Below are 21,778 nucleotides of genomic sequence, written 5' to 3' on the forward strand. Positions count from 1 at the left end.
ACTGTACAGTTTACAATATATCAATATTGAATCTTGATCATTAATTTGTTCATGACTGGACAAGATTTCAGAATTATAGTTTATGGGGATATGGTGGTCTACAACACTTGTTTTACATTTGCATTTGATTAAGATGGTGTAATATGTTATCTGTTGTGTTCCAAGATTTAGAGTAGAGAAAGTGGGGACAGGTTATCGATGGACTATTAGCGTAGGAACCTGATGGAGGATGGAATCGAATATGAAGATTTTGAATTAAACTCCTTTCCATTATCCACAAAACTGTTTCTCCTGCAGCTGGAAGAAGTTGCTAGGAAATGTGAATATCAATTGCTTGACTAGGATGTAATGTACTTTGAATTAGATATCTGCATCTTAACAATATCATGTCTAAATGAAATCTAGCTTTTGCATTGTTTATGTCTCTGTTGGAGGATCAATTGAGCTTTGCAGGTAGTGTTGACGAGGTCAACGAATAAATTCTAGCAACCATTTGCAGTTCCATAAACAAGGGTTTGATCAAAATATTAAAAGACCAAGAAATCCTGTTGATCTCACTAGCTGTTGCTGCACCAGAAGTTGACTCCGATTGATACTTGATGTGCATTTCTGTTGAGTTCGATTCTTCACCATGTGCAACTGCTATTTGATTAATCGAAAACCATGACCTGTAAAACCTGGAATGCTGCAAACTGTACTTTAGTTCTATAAAGAATAAAGATGAAGGCTGTCTTAGAAATTCTCTTTTCAGCCAATGTTGGTTTCCATGTGCTTGTTGCACTTGCTACCATGTGAAGCAGATAGTTCTAATTCTAGAACATGAAATTAAATATGAAGTATGTTCATTTTGCCATGAGATCATTACATTTCTTATGATTTTCCTGCATCCGAAAACATCCCAGTTCTTATCCCCCCCAATAACCCCAAGGTCATGATTTGATTAACTTCAAGCTTAAGCATGTTCTGCAATCATAACCCATCTTACAAAATTCAAACTTTGTGATTAGGACAAAGTAAAGAAAGAAAGTGTGATTAGGTCCACCTTTTTGAAAAACAAATACCCTAAATTTGACCAAGTTAACTTGTTCTGATGGTGCCATTTGAAGCAAAGGATGGCAAAGTTTTTCCCCAAGGAGCCTAAAATTTGAATCAACAAATCTGTTTCTGTCGTTTCCCCAATAATAATAATGGCATTAACAATCCAGTCCAGGCTGTTTTGTCTCATTTCGAAATTCAAACTGAACCACCCATCATCATCCAGCTTAATCTGACCGTTACTTTACAAGGATCCTGTTTGGTAAAACAGAAAAAATAAAAAAGGAAAGGAAAAGAAAAGAAAAACAACTCATTCACACCCAAATTCAAAAACAAAACAACAAAAATCCCGCTTCATCATTCAAATATAACTCTGCACTTATTCCTACCGTTAGCCCTGTACTTTTTCTATAAAGATCCCTCCGTCCCCACAACTCTCCTCTCTAACCCTATCGTTTTCTCTCTGTTCTTTCTGTCTTTGGGTGTTTGTTTTTCTCTCTGTTTTAATCCCCAAAAATGCGTGAAATCCTTCACATCCAGGGAGGCCAATGCGGCAACCAGATTGGTGCCAAGTTCTGGGAAGTGGTCTGTGCCGAACACGGCATTGACTCAACAGGGAAGTACAATGGGGACTCGGATCTTCAACTTGAGAGGATCAATGTTTATTACAATGAAGCAAGTTGTGGAAGGTATGTTCCCAGGGCTGTCCTCATGGATCTTGAACCTGGTACCATGGACAGTGTTAGGTCTGGTCCTTATGGTCAGATTTTCAGACCAGACAACTTCGTTTTCGGACAATCTGGTGCGGGAAACAACTGGGCTAAAGGTCATTACACTGAGGGCGCTGAACTCATCGATTCTGTTCTTGATGTTGTCCGAAAGGAAGCCGAGAATTGTGACTGCTTGCAGGGTTAGTTATTTGTTTTTGTTTTGTTTTCCTTCTTATTGTTCCTGTATGTTTCCTTGGGTTTATGTTGGTGTGGGTTTTTTGAACTACAGGATTTCAGGTTTGCCATTCCCTGGGAGGAGGAACAGGATCTGGTATGGGAACCCTTCTGATTTCGAAGATCAGAGAGGAGTACCCGGACAGGATGATGCTTACTTTCTCTGTTTTTCCTTCCCCAAAGGTCTCAGATACAGTGGTTGAGCCTTACAATGCTACTTTGTCCGTTCATCAGCTTGTTGAAAATGCAGATGAGTGTATGGTTCTTGACAATGAGGCTCTCTATGACATTTGCTTCCGTACCCTCAAGCTCACTACCCCAAGCTGTAAGAACATCTATCACATTTGAGTTTCTCTTTTCTCTGTTTCATCTACTCATTCATGGGACTAGAACTAATTTCTTTGTGTTGCTTTTTTGGGTGCAGTTGGTGATTTGAATCATTTGATATCTGCTACAATGTCTGGAGTCACATGTTGTTTGAGATTCCCTGGTCAGCTAAACTCTGATCTCAGGAAGCTCGCCGTGAATCTCATTCCTTTCCCTAGGCTGCACTTCTTTATGGTTGGTTTTGCACCTCTTACCTCTCGCGGTTCCCAGCAGTACAGAGCCTTGACCGTGCCTGAGCTCACCCAGCAAATGTGGGATGCCAAGAACATGATGTGTGCAGCTGATCCACGCCATGGGAGGTACCTTACAGCCTCAGCTATGTTCAGAGGCAAAATGAGCACAAAGGAAGTTGATGAGCAGATGCTCAATGTCCAGAACAAGAATTCGTCCTATTTTGTGGAATGGATTCCAAACAATGTCAAATCAACTGTCTGTGATATCCCTCCAAATGGCTTGAAAATGGCATCGACCTTCATCGGGAACTCAACTTCGATCCAGGAAATGTTCAGACGTGTGAGTGAGCAGTTCACAGCAATGTTTAGGAGGAAGGCCTTCTTGCATTGGTACACAGGTGAAGGTATGGATGAGATGGAGTTCACCGAGGCAGAAAGCAACATGAATGATCTGGTTTCTGAGTATCAGCAGTACCAGGATGCAACTGCTGATGAGGAAGAGTATGAGGAGGACGAGGAGGAGTATCAAGAATGATTCACTTCTAGTTTTTTCGGGATGTAAAACAATGCTAAAAAAAGTATCCAATTGCCAGTCTCTGGCAACAGAAAAGGATTAATCTGGATAGCTGTATGCCAATATGAATGTTAAATATATTGATAATTCCAGTTCTGTTCTTCCAATCTTGGAACTTTTAAGTTCCATATGTTTATACAAATTAAACCAATCTGATATGATTCCTTAGGCCATCCAAAAGAAGAACAATATTTTATCTCTGGCAGAGTTCTGATAAAATTTATCAGAACCACAGGGGCTTGCTGTGTCAAAAAACTGTGCCAGCAAAAATGGCATTGGAAATAAGAAAAGTTAAGGTCTTAAATATTAGTACAAAAATACCATGAAACATTCTCAGTTGTACTAATTATACACCAAGTCATAGAGCATAAAAACCTAAGGCAGCTTAATATATATATATATATATATATATTTTTTTTTTTTTTGAAAGGTTAAGTTTCATTAAAACAGGGGAAGCACCCCTGAAAGAACAAAAGGAAGAATTGAGACCTTTGTACCCCAAAATTTGCAGCATAAAGGCCTAAAACTTCAGGTATAACCTATAACTTGGCAGCTTAATTCAGCAAGGAGTGTAAGCTGTTAATTCATTCCTTGATAGTTAATCCCTAAATGAGGTCACAAGAATAGATTTCTTAGACAAAGAACTTGTTCAGGAATTTTATGCATTTGTGATTTAGGACACTCAATCAACATAGCAATTCATATATTAAACGTGAATTCAATGCATCCACTGTTTAACAATACAAAACAAAGCACGTCAAAGACCTTAATTCATGCATTTATCCTCAAATCAGGTCAGAATTATAGATTTCTTACACGAAGAACTTGCTTAAGCATTATGCATTTACAATTAAGGTTCCGAAAAGCAACATTGTAATTTATATTAAAGGTGAATCTCAATGCTTCAATCATTAAACACTATGTAACAAAGAGCTACATTTTTCACAATTGATCGTCAGCTACAACCACACACAGAACCTGCAACTACAATTACAAAAAAGATCATCAATTTACAACATTAAACATCCAACAGAACCCCAACTCTAACATCTACTTCTTGCCAACTTTGACAGCTTCTTCGTCCTCTGCTACTTTGAACTTCTTGTACTCAAAATCCACAGGGTGCACACCACACTCTTCGGGCGCTACTGGGCGCCTATCACCAAGGATGGTCCATAGGTATAGAACACAAGAAGCTGTCAAGGCTCCACAAGCACCACCGAAAATGAACACAGCAAGAACTCTCCAAAAACAATTGCTACTCTTGTGCGCTGTTGTCAGAGGTTTGGGGTTCTTTGCAATGGCCTCAGGATTGAGTGGTTGAGAGTGCATCCAATTTGGAACCTGCCTTAGCTTAAAACTCCACGAGTAAATAAAGCATGTCTGTGACGAGTTCCGATTTGAAGCGCTTAAGCCCACAAACAAGTCCTCATCATTCCATAGTTTTGACAAGTCGATTGAGTATGAAAGCAACGGATCTTCAGGCCTAGTACTACCAGATTGATTCAACCTAATCTCTAGTCTCTTTGAACTTGCCTCATAATCAATCCACGAATGTAATTTTTCTCCATTGTTTAATACCAAATTGGCAGATGATAAATTTCTCGCTTTAACTGATACAAGACTACCCACATCAACGCCCACATGATTTCCATTCAAATCACCATACCTGGCATCTTTGAAGGTATCGAATTCAACAGCAACAGCACCTCTATTACGTTTCTCCAATCCAAGAGAAACCCCAAACGAACTATTATGCAACACATTAAGATTAAAACTACGGGGAACCATAACAAAAGCCAAACCATCACCATTTTCATGGGACATTGAGAAGGAAAAGTAAGTTGAAAAAGAAGCAAAATTCCTGACTTTACCTTCAACAAGCTTGATGGGTTTCTTATACATGACTTTCCCAGCACTCCCACTTACTGAGTTAGTAAGTTGAACCCAAGAGCCATCATTAGCAACCCGTGCATCCCCGTATAAAGCAATATTGGACACAAAGTTTGGATCTTTACCAAAACTTTTGAAGGAAAAAGAGGAACTTTGGTCTGCAGCTAAGATTTTGAAGTGGAAAATGATAAAAGTTAGGACTGTGAAGTAGTTGGAAATGGAGAATGTGGCCATTGCTGAAGTGGGTTAGAGCTGAATCTGGATTTGGTATTTTCTTTGTTGGTCTACTAAGATTTCCTTGGTGATGATTCCATTTACAACTAGGCGATTTTCCCTCTCTTTTTTTTAGGGTTCTGGGTGAAGAACCAGAGGAAAGAAAGTAAAGAATAGGGGCGTTGGGTTGGCTTGGAGGTTGTGAAAATTAAATACGTTTACTCGTTTCTGCAACTCTTTTTCATTCACTTTCTCTGAGTGGTTGCTGACTGAGGGAATATTATAATGGACATTTTTCACTTTTGCACTTGTACTTCTTCTAAATTCTCAAATGTACTCTATTTTTTTGTATTTACATTTCTATCCACAAATATTAATTAACTGTGCGAGACAGGTACAGTACTTTTCTCTTGAGTTGTTTCATCAATTAAAGTTCCACCATGAATAGTTCACTATACTTCTTTTTGCTGAACTCCAACACAAGGGCTCCATAGTTCTCTCCATCCCTTTTTTTCACAAGAAAAGGTTGTCGCTTTGAGCATCAAAAAACTTAGAACCAAAGAATTTCACTTGGTATAAAGTACAAATATGTGAAACAAAATGTGGGTACTTGCAAATTATTGGGTTCAAGAGTTACAGTTGTCAAAGCCAAACTTGTTTGTTAGCCACAACAAAAAGGAGGATAAAGGAAAGAGAAGAAAGATAGGATGTCTTAGGTAAATGTACTCTCAGGTCTAGACAATGGTCTAAGCTTTTGCAATAAAAAAACATACAACACACACAAGCACACAGCTGTACAGTAACAGGAAGCGAGAGTCTCAAGTCTCTATCAATTCCAAGCAAAATCCTCCACTACCTCTTCCCCTTTCCAATCTTCTTTTTGTTTTATAAGAAAAAGAAAAGAGGTTTTTGTGTGGGGAGCAAAAGAAAAAAAAAAAGCGGTTCTCTTTGAAGAGAGGGACCATTTTCTAACGTGCACAATAGGGTCGGGCTTTGATAAACCCACCCAAGGTTTGTTGTGCAACGTGCCAGCCTGCCTGCCTGCAACACTTTGGCCGAGCTCTTTCCAGGTAAAAACTAATGCAGGCGTGCTCTTTATCTTGTTGATTAAGGCAAGAGATAAGTCTTTTAGAATTTGAAACATTGGTAGAAACCTTCGAGTCTTGGAATTGACCCTTGTCTCTTAGCAAAGATTTGGGTGATTCTGGGGTGTATGTCCTCACTTCTCAGTCATTCTCAGCAGCATTCAATTCTTTTTGAGGATTGTGAGCAAAGGGTTGGTGGTCTTTAATGCAGTCAGTTGTTGCATTAAAGAACCCTTCATCAATGACTGGTATTTATATTTACTCTAGGGTGGTATGATTCGTGATCCTGGAAGAGAAGAATCTGCAGATTTTTTGGTAGGTCAAGGCCTCAGGATGTCAGGTGTAGTTAAATCTGCATGCTTTGAAATTTAAGACAATAATCTTTGCATTGAATAATTAATTATGGGTAGTTTTTAGATTTATTCAAGTGGCAGATACAATTGACCTTGATGAGATTATTTCAACATTTAATTTAAAATTAATTAATTTTATATTTATATGTTCAAAATATTTTTGATTTAACATATATGAGTTTTTTTTATTGTCATTTCAATACTCTTCTCATGTGCAGGAATCACAAACCTATCACATAATATGAAACAACGGAAGAGTCTAAATGGAAACCGTACCTCTTTTGATATCATCATGTATATGAAAAGGGAAAAATTAGAGTTTTTAAGGTAAATATAGGAACAATTTTATCATTGTTCCTAAATAAACGAGTAACTTCATATAAATAACTAAGATAAAGAATTATAGACAGGAATGATTTCTGCCCTAACCAGGCGCAAAAAGTGTAATGTGCCCTCTGTTTTTCCTTTCCCTGATGAAATGTGCCCTCCTCTTATGTCAAGTGGCTTATCTAAGCTTTCAGTTTGCTTGATGGCACAAAAGGCAAGACATGCAGAACGGTTATCTGTCCTCATTATTTACAAAATAATTGAAAAATGAACAAGGCTATGGGAAATGGGGCAGAGCACATGCCATATTACTGAAGGTTACAAAGACTGCTCGCCAAGTATCATATGAAGTTTGGGTGGAACCCTACTCCCCCACACACAAAGAGGACAAATCTTAGAACCATAAGCACTCCAACTTGTTTGTGCATTAAATTTGAAACGTGGCAGGGGACCACTAGCTTTTGAGGTGTGAATCTTGTGACCCTACTTTAAGTTGGTGCCTTTTGATTTTTTTTTTCAAGGACCCTGTTAGATAGATTTCAATTTTAAACCCCATCGGGTTTGGTTGGTTTTCCTGAAGTCTTCACTCAAGTTTCTGAGGTTGGCATTAGATCAAAAATCAACAAAATGGATTGAAGACACAGAATACATAGGAAGGCAGCTTGTGTTTTTCAGGCCAATATCTATTTCCTAGAGCAAGCAGAAATATGGGAATGTAGCACTGTCTCTATAGAGACAGCTGATCAAAATCATAAATTATGCATGACAAGAGCGACAACCCAATAAGTAATAACCTCTCCCAGAAAGCGTTATGTTTTATCATCTGCTAGGAAGATGGTGGTTGAAGTGGGCCTTGATAATGTTCAAGGCGATCAACCGGAGAGATAGAGAGACGAAGAAGCGGCCGAAGGAAGATAGCTACTCATCAGTAAAAGAAAATAAAGATGGGCATCAGTTGGATACCATATTCAGTGCAAAAGTTAGCATGGTTTTTCTGTCCAGATCAGGGATAGATTATAAGCTGGCACGTTTAATTGGCTGAAGCCTTTGCATTTTTAAGACATGGAGTACTGGGGGACCACCATTAAGCCAAGACAGACCATGTAACCTAAACCTCCAAACTGAAAGTTGAAAAAATAATTGACCTGGACCAGGTAATCCCAGCCAGATCAGCTCTTTTGTGAGATTGTTAGAGCCATCTTAAGTCTCCATGGCCTTAAAGAAGCCCTTAGGAATAATATGAAGACTAGGATTATAGTTCGCCACTAACAGAGTGGTAAAGACACTAACAAGTATGAAGTTGATTTCCTAGAATTTAACCCACAGTCAACAAGCAAAGCCAATTCTGGAGATAGGCAGTTAGCTACATCCTACATTGGTGGCTTTAACAACTGGATTCCATTACAGCTTTCCCTCATTTTCCAAAGTCAAGAGAATTGTCAGTTAAAAGATACCGTATAAATTAAGTATATTCTATCGATTTTAAGAAACTATGAGAGAGAAAAAATGAAACTAAAAGTTAAAACCATGACTTAAGGCAACCAATTTCTTAATAAACACTAGACTACAAATTAAATAATTTAATGCAAGTAGCATCAATGTGCCTTTGATTTAACCAAGCTTTAACATTGAGGGGCACCTAAATGTCAATCAAACTACTCCTCAAGTTATCAACTGTGCATACTGCCTGAAATTTTGAAATCCTATTTGCTTTTTAAAGCAAGATCATCCTCAAAGAGAAAAAAAAAAAAAAAAGGAAAGAGCCTGCTAATGATACAAAGTGCTGTGGCTAGCAAACCAAAGGGATGGGTAGGGGGGGAGCGACAGTTATGAGATGGGGAAGAGCTACCCTTGGTCTTTAGCTCAAGACCCAATCAAAGCAAAAAAATAATTTTATGGCTGCCCTCAACCACATATTAAGGCCTCAGGCTTTGATGGAAAAAAGGAAGGGTAAAAAACAAAGTACAAATTGACAGATCAAACAAAGAGCGCAAGATGTTCTTACTATTATTCAATTCAATTCAATTACAATGAATGCAATTTCAATTAATTGCAGGAGAACTGTCAAATCAACTTCCAAAATTGCCTGCCCAATAACCCTTAACTACTTAACTGGCATATCCAAAAATAGGATATCATATCAATAAAGGAAATATGATTAAGGGGACAACTCAAGAACATGAACCATTTTCCGAGAATTTACGAGTGAAGATACATTACTCCAAGGTAACAAAAGGTTAAAATTGCGTAGCATCAGCCCATGCAAATAAACTATGAGCGAGGACATAAAATAGGAAGAACATAACCTTCAGACACAAGCACATCCAAGCACACACATTTCTATATAGATCAGACAAGGGTTAACGGCATGATTCCCAAGTTATATACAGTTGCCTCTTCAAGAAATATGTTGTATTAACCTATAAAGTGTTTGATAGAGTTGCAGTGTGTAAACTTGTAAAGCGTATTCATAAAGGTCAAATTGTTCTTCAAATTACTTGGCTAATTATGAGTGTGTATTGAGTACACAAAAAAGGTATACATCCCAGGGGGTGAATGAAAAAGTGATATATGAAAGGATAACAACTTCACAGGTTATACAAATTACCTAATTGTAAGGTATATTCAACACAGCAAGCAAGTAAGAGAATGCTCTACAAAAGCTTACAAGCAATGATGAGCGTGGGTTATGACTTCTATGCCACAATCTACATACAATGGGGAATAAACGATACCCACATAATCGATAGCAAAAAGTCATGAGCACAATGAACTTACCCTTCAGCCATAATGATTATAAGGAGAGCACATTCATATCACTTTGTTTCTAGGACAATATCCTTGACATCTAGCTCTACTAAGCTTTCTTTCCCAAATAGTGTAAATCCCACAGTTGCCTGCAAGAAAACATGTTTTCATTTCAAAAAGTCATTCTAATTAGATAATTACATATGTATCCACAATCATTTCCGGAAAGGACCTTTTAAATTATTTAAGGCTTTCCAAATCTTTTCAAATAGCATTCAAGAACACTAGCCTGTGTAGTACTGAGTAACTTTACTTGTTCAACCATATGAATGTCATACCTTTCCAGTTTTCCGGTTCAGTTTCTCAAGGCTGCCCAAAACTTCTGCAAAAGTCCCAGATACAACTCGAACCATCGAACCTGGGACTAGTTTAGAACTCTTTGCTCTATTTGCTACAGTATCATATCGCTTTCTAGACTGTCGTTTTGGCTTAGAATCCAAAATGGATGTTGTAACACCATTGGAATCTAAATTATATTCTACATTCAGCTTATCAGCTGTGAGGGTTTTTTCTCCTTCCTGTTCTTCTTGAAATGCTTGATCAGCTTTTTCTTGCTCTTCTTTGGCCTGTTTGAAGATAGCCTCCATGTCATCATCAGACACTGGCCTAGGTTTATTTATTTGTCTTTTTCTGCAAACCATGTAGGTAGACTTAGCTATACTAACTGAAAACTGAAAAGCACAGGATATTCAATCAAATGCTAAGCTTTTGTATCCCTAAGTTTCTTTGATCAGGTCTTACTGCACTGTCTAATTTGAACCAAAAGGATTATATTTAGACTATCTTTTTAAAGTTTCTTCAGAAATCCTATATGGTTGTGTAAACTAAAATATAAGTTGATAATAAGATGTTGCCATCTTCATTCTACGCAATCATACATAACAATTTAACTCGCGATTCAAACATACAGTTCTAGCAAATTTAGCAATTTTCAACAAGGACAACAAGTAACACTCACGTATTTCCGACCTTGGAACCAACAAAACCTCCAACTCCATCGCACTCTCTTATGAAGTCATGAATCTCTTTGTTCAATACACATTTTAAGAAAACACAACCTGGAAATAAGGGCTTCGGTTTAATTGATATCGAACCGTTTTTTAATCTCTTCTTCTCCTGAACAGCTGGAGTATACATCTGAAGACAAAAGAAACTAATCAATGCAAGTATACTATATAAGTATCAATTTCTTATCCAAAACTAGTCTTCTATCTTAAAACAATAACACCTTAAATATCTTTGTACGTATAAGGAAGTTAAACGGGGAGCGTGCTTCTAAAATTGGCTCCCAAGGCTCTGCAAAAGGGTAACAATGGCTAGACCAAGTCCAAGCTTATATTGTTGTGTCATGGCCCGTTAGGAACATTTAGCACAAACAAACATTTGAGATGAATCATTAATATTGTTCTCTCAATTTCTATTCAGTTAAATCCTCAAGTGAATCCCAATATAAACTTAAAGTGCTACGCATAACCAAAACAATGCATCGTATATTTCAACAGTCGAAAAACAAAAGAAGCAACAAACAAACTACAATTTGTTTACCTTAAATTCGATGTCGGGGAAGTTCCTAGCGAGTGACCGAGCCACGACTTCCGCTGTCTCGAGACCTCTAATCCGGGCGACTCGAACCACCCACCATTGAGGACCCAAGTGAGCCAAGTTGTCAAGATTGAGTTCCTCGGTCCAAGAAGTGTATCTCTTCTTGGGTTTTTTTATGAGTCTCTCCTCAACTTCTTCTCTCCAACTATACCCTGCTTTGCTCTCTCTTCTTTCGTTCCTCAGTTGCCTTCTCTCCCTCGCTGATAACTGCTGCTGACGCTGTTGGGTGTCAGTCGAATCAATAGAGGCAGAAACTGGCGGGAGTTGAGGGGCGTGTTTGGTTGATGGAATTCTGTGAGAAAGTGAGTGGAAAGACAGTGGAGAAAGATAGCAAGGACTCCATAGAAGAAGCCCCTGCTTCATTTTTTTTCTCCCTTTTGATTATTTCTTCGAGCTCCGGAGATAGAGCGGACGTTGGTGTTCCTTCGATAGCGTTGAGAGCAGATTAACGATCGATGCGTTCGTTGTTATGGGCTTCGTAATGGGCCGGCATGGCCCAATTGCTTTTTCCCTTTTTATATTTATTTATTTGAAATTCTCTATTTTTCAAAATAATAATATTAAGAAAATGAAAATGATTATCTTATTGTAGACATTCAATACCAATACATTATATATAGTAATTGAATATTAGTAACCATATTGAAGGATTAATGAAAATTTACCAATAATTTTTTTTAATTACATTATTACTTTGATATGATGAAAAACAAAATATTCTCAAATATGAATTAAATTACATATTATTTTATCATCAAATCATTAAAAGTAATGAAGTAATCTTGCACTATGATTTTTTTCTTCTCATAATCTCCTCTTAATTTTTTTCTTGAAAAATAATTTATGATTCAAAAAATTAGACATGTTGTAACGACCAAAGTCCAAATACTAGCTCAGCAGCTTTTCGAATCTAAACCACATGGCCTTTAAAAGCTTAAGTTCAAGTTGCTAGTAGTGGTGAACTTTTATTGTTATATAAGTTTTAATAATCACATTTACATCAGATGTAGAATGTTAGGTATCACAATCTCACCCACTCAAATCCTTGATGTCCTCGTCAATACCACACATTACATCCACAATTCAAGTCCAATCATTGGCCCAACAGCCTTTCGAACCTAAATTATATAGAGCTCAAAAACTTAAATTCAAGTTGCTAGTTGTAGTAGACTTAAATTGTTATATAAGCCTTAACAATCACATTCACATCAAAAATATTAGATATCAGACACATATTACTTTAATCACGTATAAAAATATTTACATAAATGTAAATACGCTTTTTAAAGATATTTGTATACCTAATATAAGTATATATAAACATTTACTTATTATTTTACAATAAAATAATAAATAAATGAGGTTATTAACTATAAGGTGATGTGGAAATAACTTGCCACATCTCAACCAATAATCTCCTTCAAAACAAATTTTTATATATAGTATAGATACGACATATAGATTAACTACAATATGAATTAAATAACAATGAGCAAGGTTATTAACTATTAAGAGATGAGTAAATCACTTGTCACATGTCAATCTATAATCTCCTTTGACTAGAAGGAGGTGAGTAAATGGCTTGATCGTAACATGTCAATCGACAATCTCCCATTGAAACAAATTTTATATATAGTATAAATATAAATTAAGTATAATAAGTGAGATTTTTAACTATTAATAGACGAGAAAATGATTCGTTACGTGTCAACTGATAATCTCCATTTGAAACAATTTTTATATATGGTATAGATATAAATTAAGTGTAAATGAACAAGATTATTAACTATTAAAAGAAGAGAAAATAACTTGTTACATATCAATCGATAATCTCTCTTCAAAACAATTTTATACATAATATAAAAATGAGATACGAATTAAGCAAAATATGAATTAAATAATAAATGAGTGAAGTTATCAATTATTAGAGAACAAGTAAATAACTCGTCACATGTCGCACGATAATCTTCTTTTAAAACAATTTTTATAATAGTATAAATATGAATTAAGTATAATATGAAATTTAACGTAATTACATAAAAAAAGCACTAGATTACTCATCTTGATTAAAAATAAATAGAATTGGAAAGAAAATTCCAATGATTTGTAATTACATATATATATATATATATATTTTATATTTTAACCACGCTGTTCGAGCAGTAATTTTGCTCCTTCGAATCGCAGTAAAAAAATATTAACTATTAAAAGAAGAGAAAATAACTCGTTACATATCAATCGATAATCTCTCTTCAAAACAATTTTATACATAATATAAAAATGAGATACGAATTAAGCAAAATATGAATTAAATAATAAATGAGTGAAGTTATCAATTATTAGAGAACAAGTAAATAACTCGTCACATGTCGCACGATAATCTTCTTTTAAAATAATTTTTATAATAGTATAAATATGAATTAAGTATAATATGAAATTTAACGTAATTACATAAAAAAAGCACTAGATTACTCATCTTGATTAAAAATAAATAAAATTGGAAAGAAAATTCCAATGATTTGTAATTACATATATATATATATTTTATATTTTAACCACGCTGTTCGGGCAGTAATTTTGCTCCTTCGAATCGCAGTAAAAAAATTGGTTGTTACGTTTTACAGCTAGTGAAATGCCATTTTCCCGGGAAACTGAAATCTGAAACCGCTCCAGGTCAATAAAAGAGAAAAATATTTTCCACCAATATTTTCAAATTCTCCCGCGTTTTCGTTTCCCGTCAAAACCCCCCACTTTCCTTCAGACATGGCGCCATCTCCCGCTTTCCCTCCCTTCACCCAAATCTCTCTTTTATCCAATCTCAGATCCCCTCACCGCTCTTGTCTACTTCTCTTCTTCGTCTCTGTTGCTTTTTCATTTCTCGCAAGACAATGGGGAAGCAAGGCAGATCCAAGGCGAAGCCCGAGAATCTCGGCAAAGGGAAAGTCACTCCGGTCCAAGTCGCATTCATCGTGGACCGTTACCTTTCCGATAATAACTACCCCGGAACCCGTTCCGTTTTCAGGAACGAAGCTTCTGCTCTCATCTCCAAGTCCCCCGTTCGAGAGGCGCCGAAGAGTTTGTTGAGTTTAGGGGCGATGCTAGACGAGTACATTTGTTTGAAAGAGCAGAAAGTGATGTTGGAGCAGGAAAAGGCTCGTTTGGAGCAAGAAAAATGCAGGGTTCAGACCCTTTTGCAGGGAATGCAAAGTGTAATGAACGCTTACAATGCAAGTGCGACCGCATCCGTGCCTGTGATCCCTCATGCTACTGCAACAAAATCGGTAGCAGTGGTTCCTCAATCAGATCCATGCGCCGGATCTCCTTCAGGTAACAAATCTTGAGCTCTGGGTGGTTAATAAAATTGGTCAGTTTTTGTTTGAGGTAGATGTTACTACCTTTACATTAGCTTTTGAGGTACAATTGGAGATTGAAATGAAGATGGAGCTAGGTTTCATTTAAGTTTGCTACTCCAGGTTCTCAATTTATCAAAGTTTTTAGATGTATGTAGAATTAGTATGATACTAGTATGTTCTGAATGTTTTGTTTAGCTGGGCTAAATGGATTTTTTGGTGGTTAATGGCAATATGTTTTTGGTAAGGTTTTTAAGCGCAAATTGGTATCATTAGGCTTTAGAGTAGTATTGGGAGATGTCTGATTTGTTGTATTTCTATTTGACGGTAAGTTCATGATCATAAATTTAAACCATGGTATCTGATCAAAGGGTTTTTGTAAGATTTTATGACTCATCGTTAAGATTGATATGCATACTTGATGTGTCTTCTTTACAAAGCAATTTTTGTATTATTTTTCTTGGTGCTCTAGCTTTAGGCCCTCCTGTGTATGGGACACCAACTGTTATTCCAGTATCTGGTCCTTCTAATTCCAGAATGGAGCATGATAACTACTCTTCGCCAGTTACAAGTCAGCCAATAACAAGAAAGAAAAGGAGCTCGGAGGCTGTCACAGAAGCCCCAGCAGCAGAAAAGAAAACTCGTAGTAAATTAACTTCTAGGAAGTTGACAACCCAAGGTAGATTTTCTTCATTCTTATGCACATCATTTCATGCCTTGGTACAGCCGTAACATCCCTGATATGTTGGGTGTAGGAACAGAAAAGCTTCCAGAATCTGAGAATGTAATGAATAGTCAAGTAGCTGCTCAGCTAATTCCTGCAAATCAATCATCACCACCCAATAGCACATCCAATACTTCGACAGTGCATGTATCTAGCGTTGCAAAGTGTTTGTTCAATCGGCCACATCTGTCCCCTCCAACCAATTCATCAGGTCCTAAGACACCCCCACAAGCAGTTTCCCCTCAGAGTGATAAATCAATGACTCCACTGGGTGTATCTTCTACTGCTAATTGCAGCCACAACAATACTCCTCAAGAGATCACTCCTACCAACTGCACTATAATTTCAACCGAGAGAGTTACTGTTAGTCCCTTAAAACAAATGACATGTTACACCATTGAGAGGAACCGTTGCATTTCTTCTTGTTCACCAGTTAGGACAAGCTTGAAGAGGCTTGGCAAGAGGGATCATGTAAAAGGCCGGCTGGATTTTGATGGTTCTGATGCAGCAGTGAATGTGGACAAACCAGTAACCAATGAGACTTCAACATCTGAGTCTGAAATAGATGCAGATATCTTTGACCTGGATTTGCCTAGTTTAGATGCTTTTGGAGCCAATTTCTCCTTCTCTGAACTGTTAGTGGATCTTGATCTTGGATGTGAAGGAATTGGCTATCCTTGCCAACCAACATTGGGTCCTTCTGCAGATGCTCTTTCAGGGTATTGGTGCTACTTCATTCTTATTGCATATTCTATTGACCATAATTTATCCACTTGTTTCTTTACTACTTTCAGTTTAGTTATTATTATGTGACGTTTTATTCTGTCATTCTGTGCATTCTGTACAGGTCATCTCATGAATCGGGGGATGGCAACCTGGGGGCCCCTCAAGTCATGTCAGAGTTTTCATCTACTGTCACAAAAGTGTTTTCAGAGAAAGACATGAATGCACAAGGTAATAAAGCTTATTGCTGCATAATCTGAATGCATCCAAATCGCAATATATGTGTATACTTAAATGTGCGTATGCTATGGTTGCAGGTCCCGACAGCGTGACTTCAGTGAAGTCTATAACAAAATGCGTAAAAATATTAAGCCCTGGTAATACTCCACATACTTCCACCGCCATCATTTTGAGATTTATTATATGGCTTTGCTCATGTTTCTCTTTTTTTTTTTTTTTTTGAAATTGCAGCAAAAGGTCGAAGGAGTTCTTCAGAGCAACAAAATTGTTCTTCTAAGAACTGACTGGTTTTATCATCAAGATGACCCTTTGGCTGACATGTCCCAGTGCAGCACTCACTGGAAGCAAAGTTTAACAACACAATATTGTTTTAATTAACAATTTCTAAAACCTTTTTGGGGTTTTAACATGGCACAAAACTAATTTCTTTGTAAGGGTCAAGTTATGTTTGAGATGATCCACCATTAATGTGCCCTTGCTCTACATAAGAAATGGTTAACTGAATTCAGTGTTTTCTAAATTAATCATCTAGGCTGCCTGTGGAGGCTGCTGTTAGCAGTTTGATTGTGTAACATCATAATTCTTTAATTGAAGATTATTTTCTCTTGCATATCATCATTTTATGCTTGGAAAAATGCTCATAACAAGGAACAGAGTTGGAAAGTTATACATCAGGACTCAAGCCAAGTACTTCTGTAATTTCTCAACTTCTGGGCTTCCAATGAAAACAGGTGAACGCTGGTGTACCTTGTTGGAAAAACTCAAGAAAACTAGAGAAAGAAACTGAATAAAGAAGAGAAAACAAGTGGAAAACTAATTCACATGTTTTATTTTCAGCTCTATTAGAGCTTTTATACTAGATTACAATTAACAAAATTGAACATAAAAGGATCAGTTTTTGTAAAGAAACTTGAAATAGATTTTTACCAAGATTCACAACTACTAATTACATCAAATTTTAGAAGTAGTAAGGTAGTATTGATAAAATGATATGAGAATTTGAGTTTTAACTAATACACTTAAACGACTCATGAACAATTGTTTCATTAACATTGATAACATCAAAACAACACAAACATTTACGTTTTACTACCAACCAATACAGTTACAATTTAACAAAGTTTTTAACACTTATGTTAGCCTAGGTTTCAAGCATTTTTCAATATGGACCTGTTGAAGAAATTCAGTATGTACTCATGCAAAGTTGTAGATCTGCCATTAAATACTGGAAACAAGTTAAACAAGGAGGATGACTCAGGGAAAGCTGATGGAATGTTGTATAAAAGCATGGTAAGCTCTCTGTTGTACCTGTCAGCTACTAGACTTGATCTTATGTTTGCTACAAATCTGCTTTCCAGGTTCATGCAAAATCCATCTGTTTGTCACTTTACTGTTGCTAAAAGTGTTCTCAGGTACATTAAAGGTACTGTAGAATTTGGCTTACACTACATGAAGGATGAAAGAGTGAGTTAATAGGCTATAGTGACAATGATTGGGCAGGGTCTATTGATGACTCAAAAAGCACTAATGGGTTTTGTTTCTCTTTTGGCAATGCTTTGTTCTATTGGAATACCAAGAAACAAGATATTGTGGCTCAATCTTTCACTAAAGCTGAATATAAAGCCACAGCAGCAGCTGCTAATCAGGTTATATGGTTGAGGAAATTGTTAATTGACTTAGGGTTCAAGCAAGAAAAAGCAACTCAGATTAATGTAGATAATCAATCTGCCATAGCTATTGCAAGAAATCTAGTACAACATGGCAAGACAAAACACATAAGGGTCAAATATCATGCCTTCAGAGAATCTGTCAAAGAAGGTGAAATTCAATTGGCTAACTGCCCTATTGATATGCAACTTGCATACATCTTTACAAAAAGCTTGACAATAGATAAATTCGAGCTTATGAGAAGGAGGTTAGGAGTTCAGCAAGTGTTCAAGCAAGGGGATATGTTGAAAAATGCTTGAAACCTGGGCTGACAGAAGTGTTAAAAACTTTGTTAAATTGTAGCTGTGTTGGTTGGTAGTAAAACGTAAATGTTTGTGTCGTTTTGATGTTGTCAGTGTTAATGAAACGATTGTTCATGAGTCGTTTAAGTGTATTAGCTGAAACTCAAGTTCTCAAGTCGTTTTATCAATACTGCTTCACTGCTTCAAGAATCCGATGTAGTTGGTAGTTGTGAATCTTGGTAAAAATCTGTTTCAAGTTTCTTTACAAAAATCGATCCTTTTGGGTTTAGTTTTGTTAATTGTAATCTAGTATAAAAGCTCTAACAGAGCTGAAAATAAAGCATGTGAGTTAGTTTTTCACTTGTTTTCTCTTCTTTATTCAGATCTTCTCCTAACAACCTTAGTTGGTTTACAATTTTCATAACCTTATCAGTATACTCTTTAACACTCTCATCATCTTTCATTTTTAACACCTCAAATTCCCTCAACAAATTCAATATCTGAATTTGCCTAGTTTGTTCACTACCCTGAAATTCTTTCCTAAATTTATCCCAAACTTTCTTAGGACTATTAAAAATCATTATTCTTGTAAAGATTGAATCAGAAACAGCAGAGTGAAAACAAAAAAGTATTTTGTACCTCTTTGCTATATCTTTACTATGCTGCTTAATTTGAGCCAAGGTTGGATTTGCATGTCTCTGAACCGGTGGATCTCTCCCAATTTCAATTACTTTCCACAAATCAAACGTTTTGAGAAATGCTTTCATCTTGACTGCCCAAATTGGGTAATTTTCTCCAGAGAAGATCGGTGGTGCCGAAGCATTGTAACTGGATGAAGCCATGACTCAATCAATACAAACAAGAACAATGACCAATAGAAGAAAAAACAGAGTCTTGAGGTCCCTTAAGAACTAAAATGTTATGATACTAATTTTGTTGGAAAAACTCAAGAAAACCAAAGAAAGAAACTAAATAAAGAAGAGAAAACAAGTGAAAAACTAACTCATGCTCTATTTCCAGTTCTGTTAGGGCTTTTATACTAGATTACAATTAACAAAACTGAACCCAGAAGGATCGGTCATTGTAAAGAAACTTGAAACAGATTTTTACCAAGATTCACAACTACCAACTACATCAGATTCTAGAAGCAGTAAAGCAGTATTGATAAAACGATATAAGAACTTGAGTTTCAGCTAATACACTTAAACGGCTCATGAACAATCGTTTCATTAACACTGATAACATCAAAACGACACAAACATCTGTTTTCAAGCATTTTTCAACATACCTGACAATATAACATGGTGAAACCATTAATGGTTTTTGTTTGTTTGTCTATAGCAGGGAAATATTTCTGTTAATATTGAACCTATATCCCCTTGGTTAAGCTATTACCTGCTTGGGTTTGATGTCAAGAATTCTTTGAACACCATCTGTTGCAACGCCACCGGCTTGTTCTACTATAAAGCTCATCGGTGCACACTCATACAGTAGCCTTAGATTTCCATTTTTGCTATTCTTGTTCTTAGGGTTGCCGTAGATACCTCCACGGAGAAGCATTCGATGGATTTCACCAACAAGGCAGCCTATATAGCGACCAGAATATGGTTTGCCATCTGTTCCTGGTTGCCTAAGGTGGTCGAGATATTGCTTCAGTTTTTCATCCCAGAGGTCATAATTCCCTTCATTGAAAGAATAAATTTTGCCCGACTCTGGTATTTTGATATTCTCATGTGTCAACACAAATTCTCCATAAGCGGGATCTAGGGTGACTGCAAACACCCCCTTCCTTATGGAGAAGGTGAAAACCACAGAGCTTGACTATAGACAATAGCCAGCAGCCAACAAATTGCTTCCTGGCTGGCAAACGTTGATGATGCACTTCTCTCTTGCTTGATCAAGCTGTGTGCTGCAAGAGAGTTGAAAAGTGTTCAGGTAGAGCAGGAAAAACAGGTGGATACTGTAAAATAACATGATGCATCTCTTTCTCAATTTCAGGGGACTAAGGGTAGCTGTAACAGTCGCTTATTCTGCCAAATTGGAGCCTGGTTCAGAACTGTCTTAAGTCATTTTGCAGCTAGAAGATAAGAATTTGGGAGACCAAAAAAGGCATTTGGAACTGAGCTTTTCTGAGTATATTTCATGTTCTTGGGTTGAATTAGACATTGCAGATGAAAGGATTACCGTAGATGAGTCGTCGAGATCGATAAGGCATTGCTCGTCAGGGCCATAAATGCCAAAGATGGATCCAGTAGTCAATGCAGTGTCAATGTTGGCGGATCCATACATAGGATCAAAGACAACAATGTAGTTTCCAGAATAAGTTTCTTCAACTGCAACAGGTACATCTTCTTCTTCTGATGCAATAATCCCTGTTCGCCCACTTGATCTTAGGCAGTTGCAGAACAGCTACATGTACGACATACCCTAGAATTATTGACTCAACAGCAAATGTCATGGTATTTGAGACAAAAAGTAATGATAAAACTTAAATCTAACCTCATTGGATATAACGTCCAGCTTCTTCTGATCCTCACCTTGGATGTTGATAGTAGCCTGACCGCCGGTGAGATTGATAATGCTTGATCTATGGAGCAGTGAAGCTATCTGTTTACAAGCCAGGGAGATGCTTGAGAGAACAACCGTGAGCTCAGCGTCAATATTGCCTGCTTATTCTTGCTTCAAGAGCCAAGATTTTAGATTCTCAATCCCAAACTGGCTCTTCCTTACCTTCTTGTTTTGGACTTGAGTTTCTGATGCTGCAGGCAGCGGGAGTTCCACCGCTTTACATTGAACGCCGGTGGAAATTCTGTGGACAAAAGTCTGTACGTGATTGGAATGATGCAGATTGAGACAAAGAAGAGTAGAGATGGAGCCATGGGACTGTGAGAAGAGAAATTTCCAAGACGATGTTGAAATTTCTTGAACCATCTTTCTTTCTTGTTTTCTTGTGGTTTTCCTTACTCCTTTTTCTTGCAAGGTCTTTGCTTATCTTCCTGTTACTGTCCAATGTTTGGTCGTGATTAACCTGAGGCCAACCTATATGGAAGGTGCCAGCTACCATACAGCCTGCCAGGACCCACTTAAGTCAAGTTTCCTAATTTTTGTTTTTTGTCCATGATTTTATTCTGTCAGGATAAAATAGATTCGAATTAAAGTGAGTTTTTTTTATTTTAATGAGTGAAAGCAAAAATATATTGTATAACTGGATTAGATATGACAGTCTTAAATCTCACATCAATAAAAAATAAAAAGAGTTTTGAGTTTAAGCTTTGTTTTTGCACCAAACAAATATGTTTTAGGGTTAAAAATGTGACCCGTGATATTAATACTTGACTTGGACTCGTGAGCAGGGTCATATCATATTAGCCTTTTAGCAAAGGTAAGGAGACAACATG

General features: G+C 36.8%; 4 protein-coding genes and 1 pseudogene across 6 annotated transcripts; 2 read left to right on the plus strand and 3 right to left on the minus strand.

The window, feature by feature from the left end:
- The first annotated feature begins 1,398 nt into the window (after nucleotides 1-1,398).
- On the plus strand, nucleotides 1,399-3,209 carry LOC18597621 (tubulin beta-8 chain-like). Its single transcript, XM_007026761.3, has 3 exons — nucleotides 1,399-1,945; nucleotides 2,035-2,304; nucleotides 2,404-3,209. Exons 1-3 carry the CDS (start codon nucleotides 1,552-1,554, stop codon nucleotides 3,072-3,074), a joined length of 1,335 nt encoding a protein of 444 aa, XP_007026823.2. The 5' UTR covers nucleotides 1,399-1,551; the 3' UTR covers nucleotides 3,075-3,209.
- Nucleotides 3,210-3,969: 760 nt separating this feature from the next.
- On the minus strand, nucleotides 3,970-5,477 carry LOC18597622 (Concanavalin A-like lectin family protein). Its single transcript, XM_007026762.3, has one exon. The coding sequence runs from the start codon at nucleotides 5,238-5,240 to the stop codon at nucleotides 4,164-4,166; it is 1,077 nt and encodes a 358-aa protein (XP_007026824.3). The 5' UTR covers nucleotides 5,241-5,477; the 3' UTR covers nucleotides 3,970-4,163.
- A 4,060-nt stretch (nucleotides 5,478-9,537) lies between these two features.
- Nucleotides 9,538-11,837, minus strand: PTAC13 (plastid transcriptionally active 13). The gene is made up of 4 exons (XM_007026763.3): nucleotides 11,338-11,837; nucleotides 10,751-10,929; nucleotides 10,071-10,422; nucleotides 9,538-9,881 (listed from the first exon to the last, which is right to left on the minus strand). The coding sequence occupies exons 1-4, from the start codon at nucleotides 11,755-11,757 to the stop codon at nucleotides 9,801-9,803; spliced, it is 1,032 nt and encodes a 343-aa protein (XP_007026825.2). The 5' UTR covers nucleotides 11,758-11,837; the 3' UTR covers nucleotides 9,538-9,800.
- Nucleotides 11,838-14,185: 2,348 nt separating this feature from the next.
- LOC18597624 (uncharacterized) lies at nucleotides 14,186-17,041 on the plus strand. Of its 2 annotated transcripts, XM_018121645.2 has the most exons (6): nucleotides 14,186-14,721; nucleotides 15,217-15,423; nucleotides 15,500-16,187; nucleotides 16,316-16,422; nucleotides 16,509-16,568; nucleotides 16,663-17,041. In XM_018121645.2, the coding sequence occupies exons 1-6, from the start codon at nucleotides 14,283-14,285 to the stop codon at nucleotides 16,713-16,715; spliced, it is 1,554 nt and encodes a 517-aa protein (XP_017977134.2). In that variant the 5' UTR covers nucleotides 14,186-14,282; the 3' UTR covers nucleotides 16,716-17,041. The 2 variants fall into 2 exon arrangements, with proteins under 2 accessions (XP_017977134.2, XP_017977133.2); XM_018121644.2 differs by having other exon boundaries at nucleotides 16,509-17,041.
- On the minus strand, nucleotides 15,250-21,468 carry LOC18597626 (fructose-1,6-bisphosphatase, chloroplastic-like; annotated as a pseudogene). The gene is made up of 4 exons (XR_016026529.1): nucleotides 20,880-21,468; nucleotides 20,565-20,789; nucleotides 19,776-20,282; nucleotides 15,250-17,178 (listed from the first exon to the last, which is right to left on the minus strand). The product of XR_016026529.1 is annotated as a fructose-1,6-bisphosphatase, chloroplastic-like (transcript).
- Between the last annotated feature and the right edge of the window lie 310 nt (nucleotides 21,469-21,778).

The sequence above is a fragment of the Theobroma cacao genome, chromosome 5, assembly GCF_053813885.1.
Source record: "Theobroma cacao isolate CCN51 chromosome 5, ASM5381388v1, whole genome shotgun sequence".
Lineage (NCBI taxonomy): Eukaryota > Viridiplantae > Streptophyta > Magnoliopsida > Malvales > Malvaceae > Theobroma > Theobroma cacao.

Excerpts from the sequence above, each read along its gene's own strand:
- LOC18597621 (XM_007026761.3), top strand. The coding sequence starts at position 1,552 with ATGCGTGAAATCCTTCACATCCAGGGAGGCCAATGCGGCAACCAGATT. Across the intron at positions 1,946-2,034 it reads GAATTGTGACTGCTTGCAGG|GATTTCAGGTTTGCCATTCC; the intron begins GTTAGTTATTTG and ends TTTGAACTACAG. Across the intron at positions 2,305-2,403 it reads CAAGCTCACTACCCCAAGCT|TTGGTGATTTGAATCATTTG; the intron begins GTAAGAACATCT and ends TTTTGGGTGCAG.
- LOC18597624 (XM_018121644.2), top strand. The coding sequence starts at position 14,283 with ATGGGGAAGCAAGGCAGATCCAAGGCGAAGCCCGAGAATCTCGGCAAA. Across the intron at positions 15,424-15,499 it reads TAGGAAGTTGACAACCCAAG|GAACAGAAAAGCTTCCAGAA; the intron begins GTAGATTTTCTT and ends TGTTGGGTGTAG. Across the intron at positions 16,423-16,508 it reads GAAAGACATGAATGCACAAG|GTCCCGACAGCGTGACTTCA; the intron begins GTAATAAAGCTT and ends CTATGGTTGCAG.
- PTAC13 (XM_007026763.3), bottom strand. The coding sequence starts at position 11,757 with ATGAAGCAGGGGCTTCTTCTATGGAGTCCTTGCTATCTTTCTCCACTG. Across the intron at positions 10,930-11,337 it reads TCCCCGACATCGAATTTAAG|ATGTATACTCCAGCTGTTCA; the intron begins GTAAACAAATTG and ends TTTTGTCTTCAG. Across the intron at positions 9,882-10,070 it reads TGAACCGGAAAACTGGAAAG|GCAACTGTGGGATTTACACT; the intron begins GTATGACATTCA and ends GTTTTCTTGCAG.
- LOC18597622 (XM_007026762.3), bottom strand. The coding sequence starts at position 5,240 with ATGGCCACATTCTCCATTTCCAACTACTTCACAGTCCTAACTTTTATC.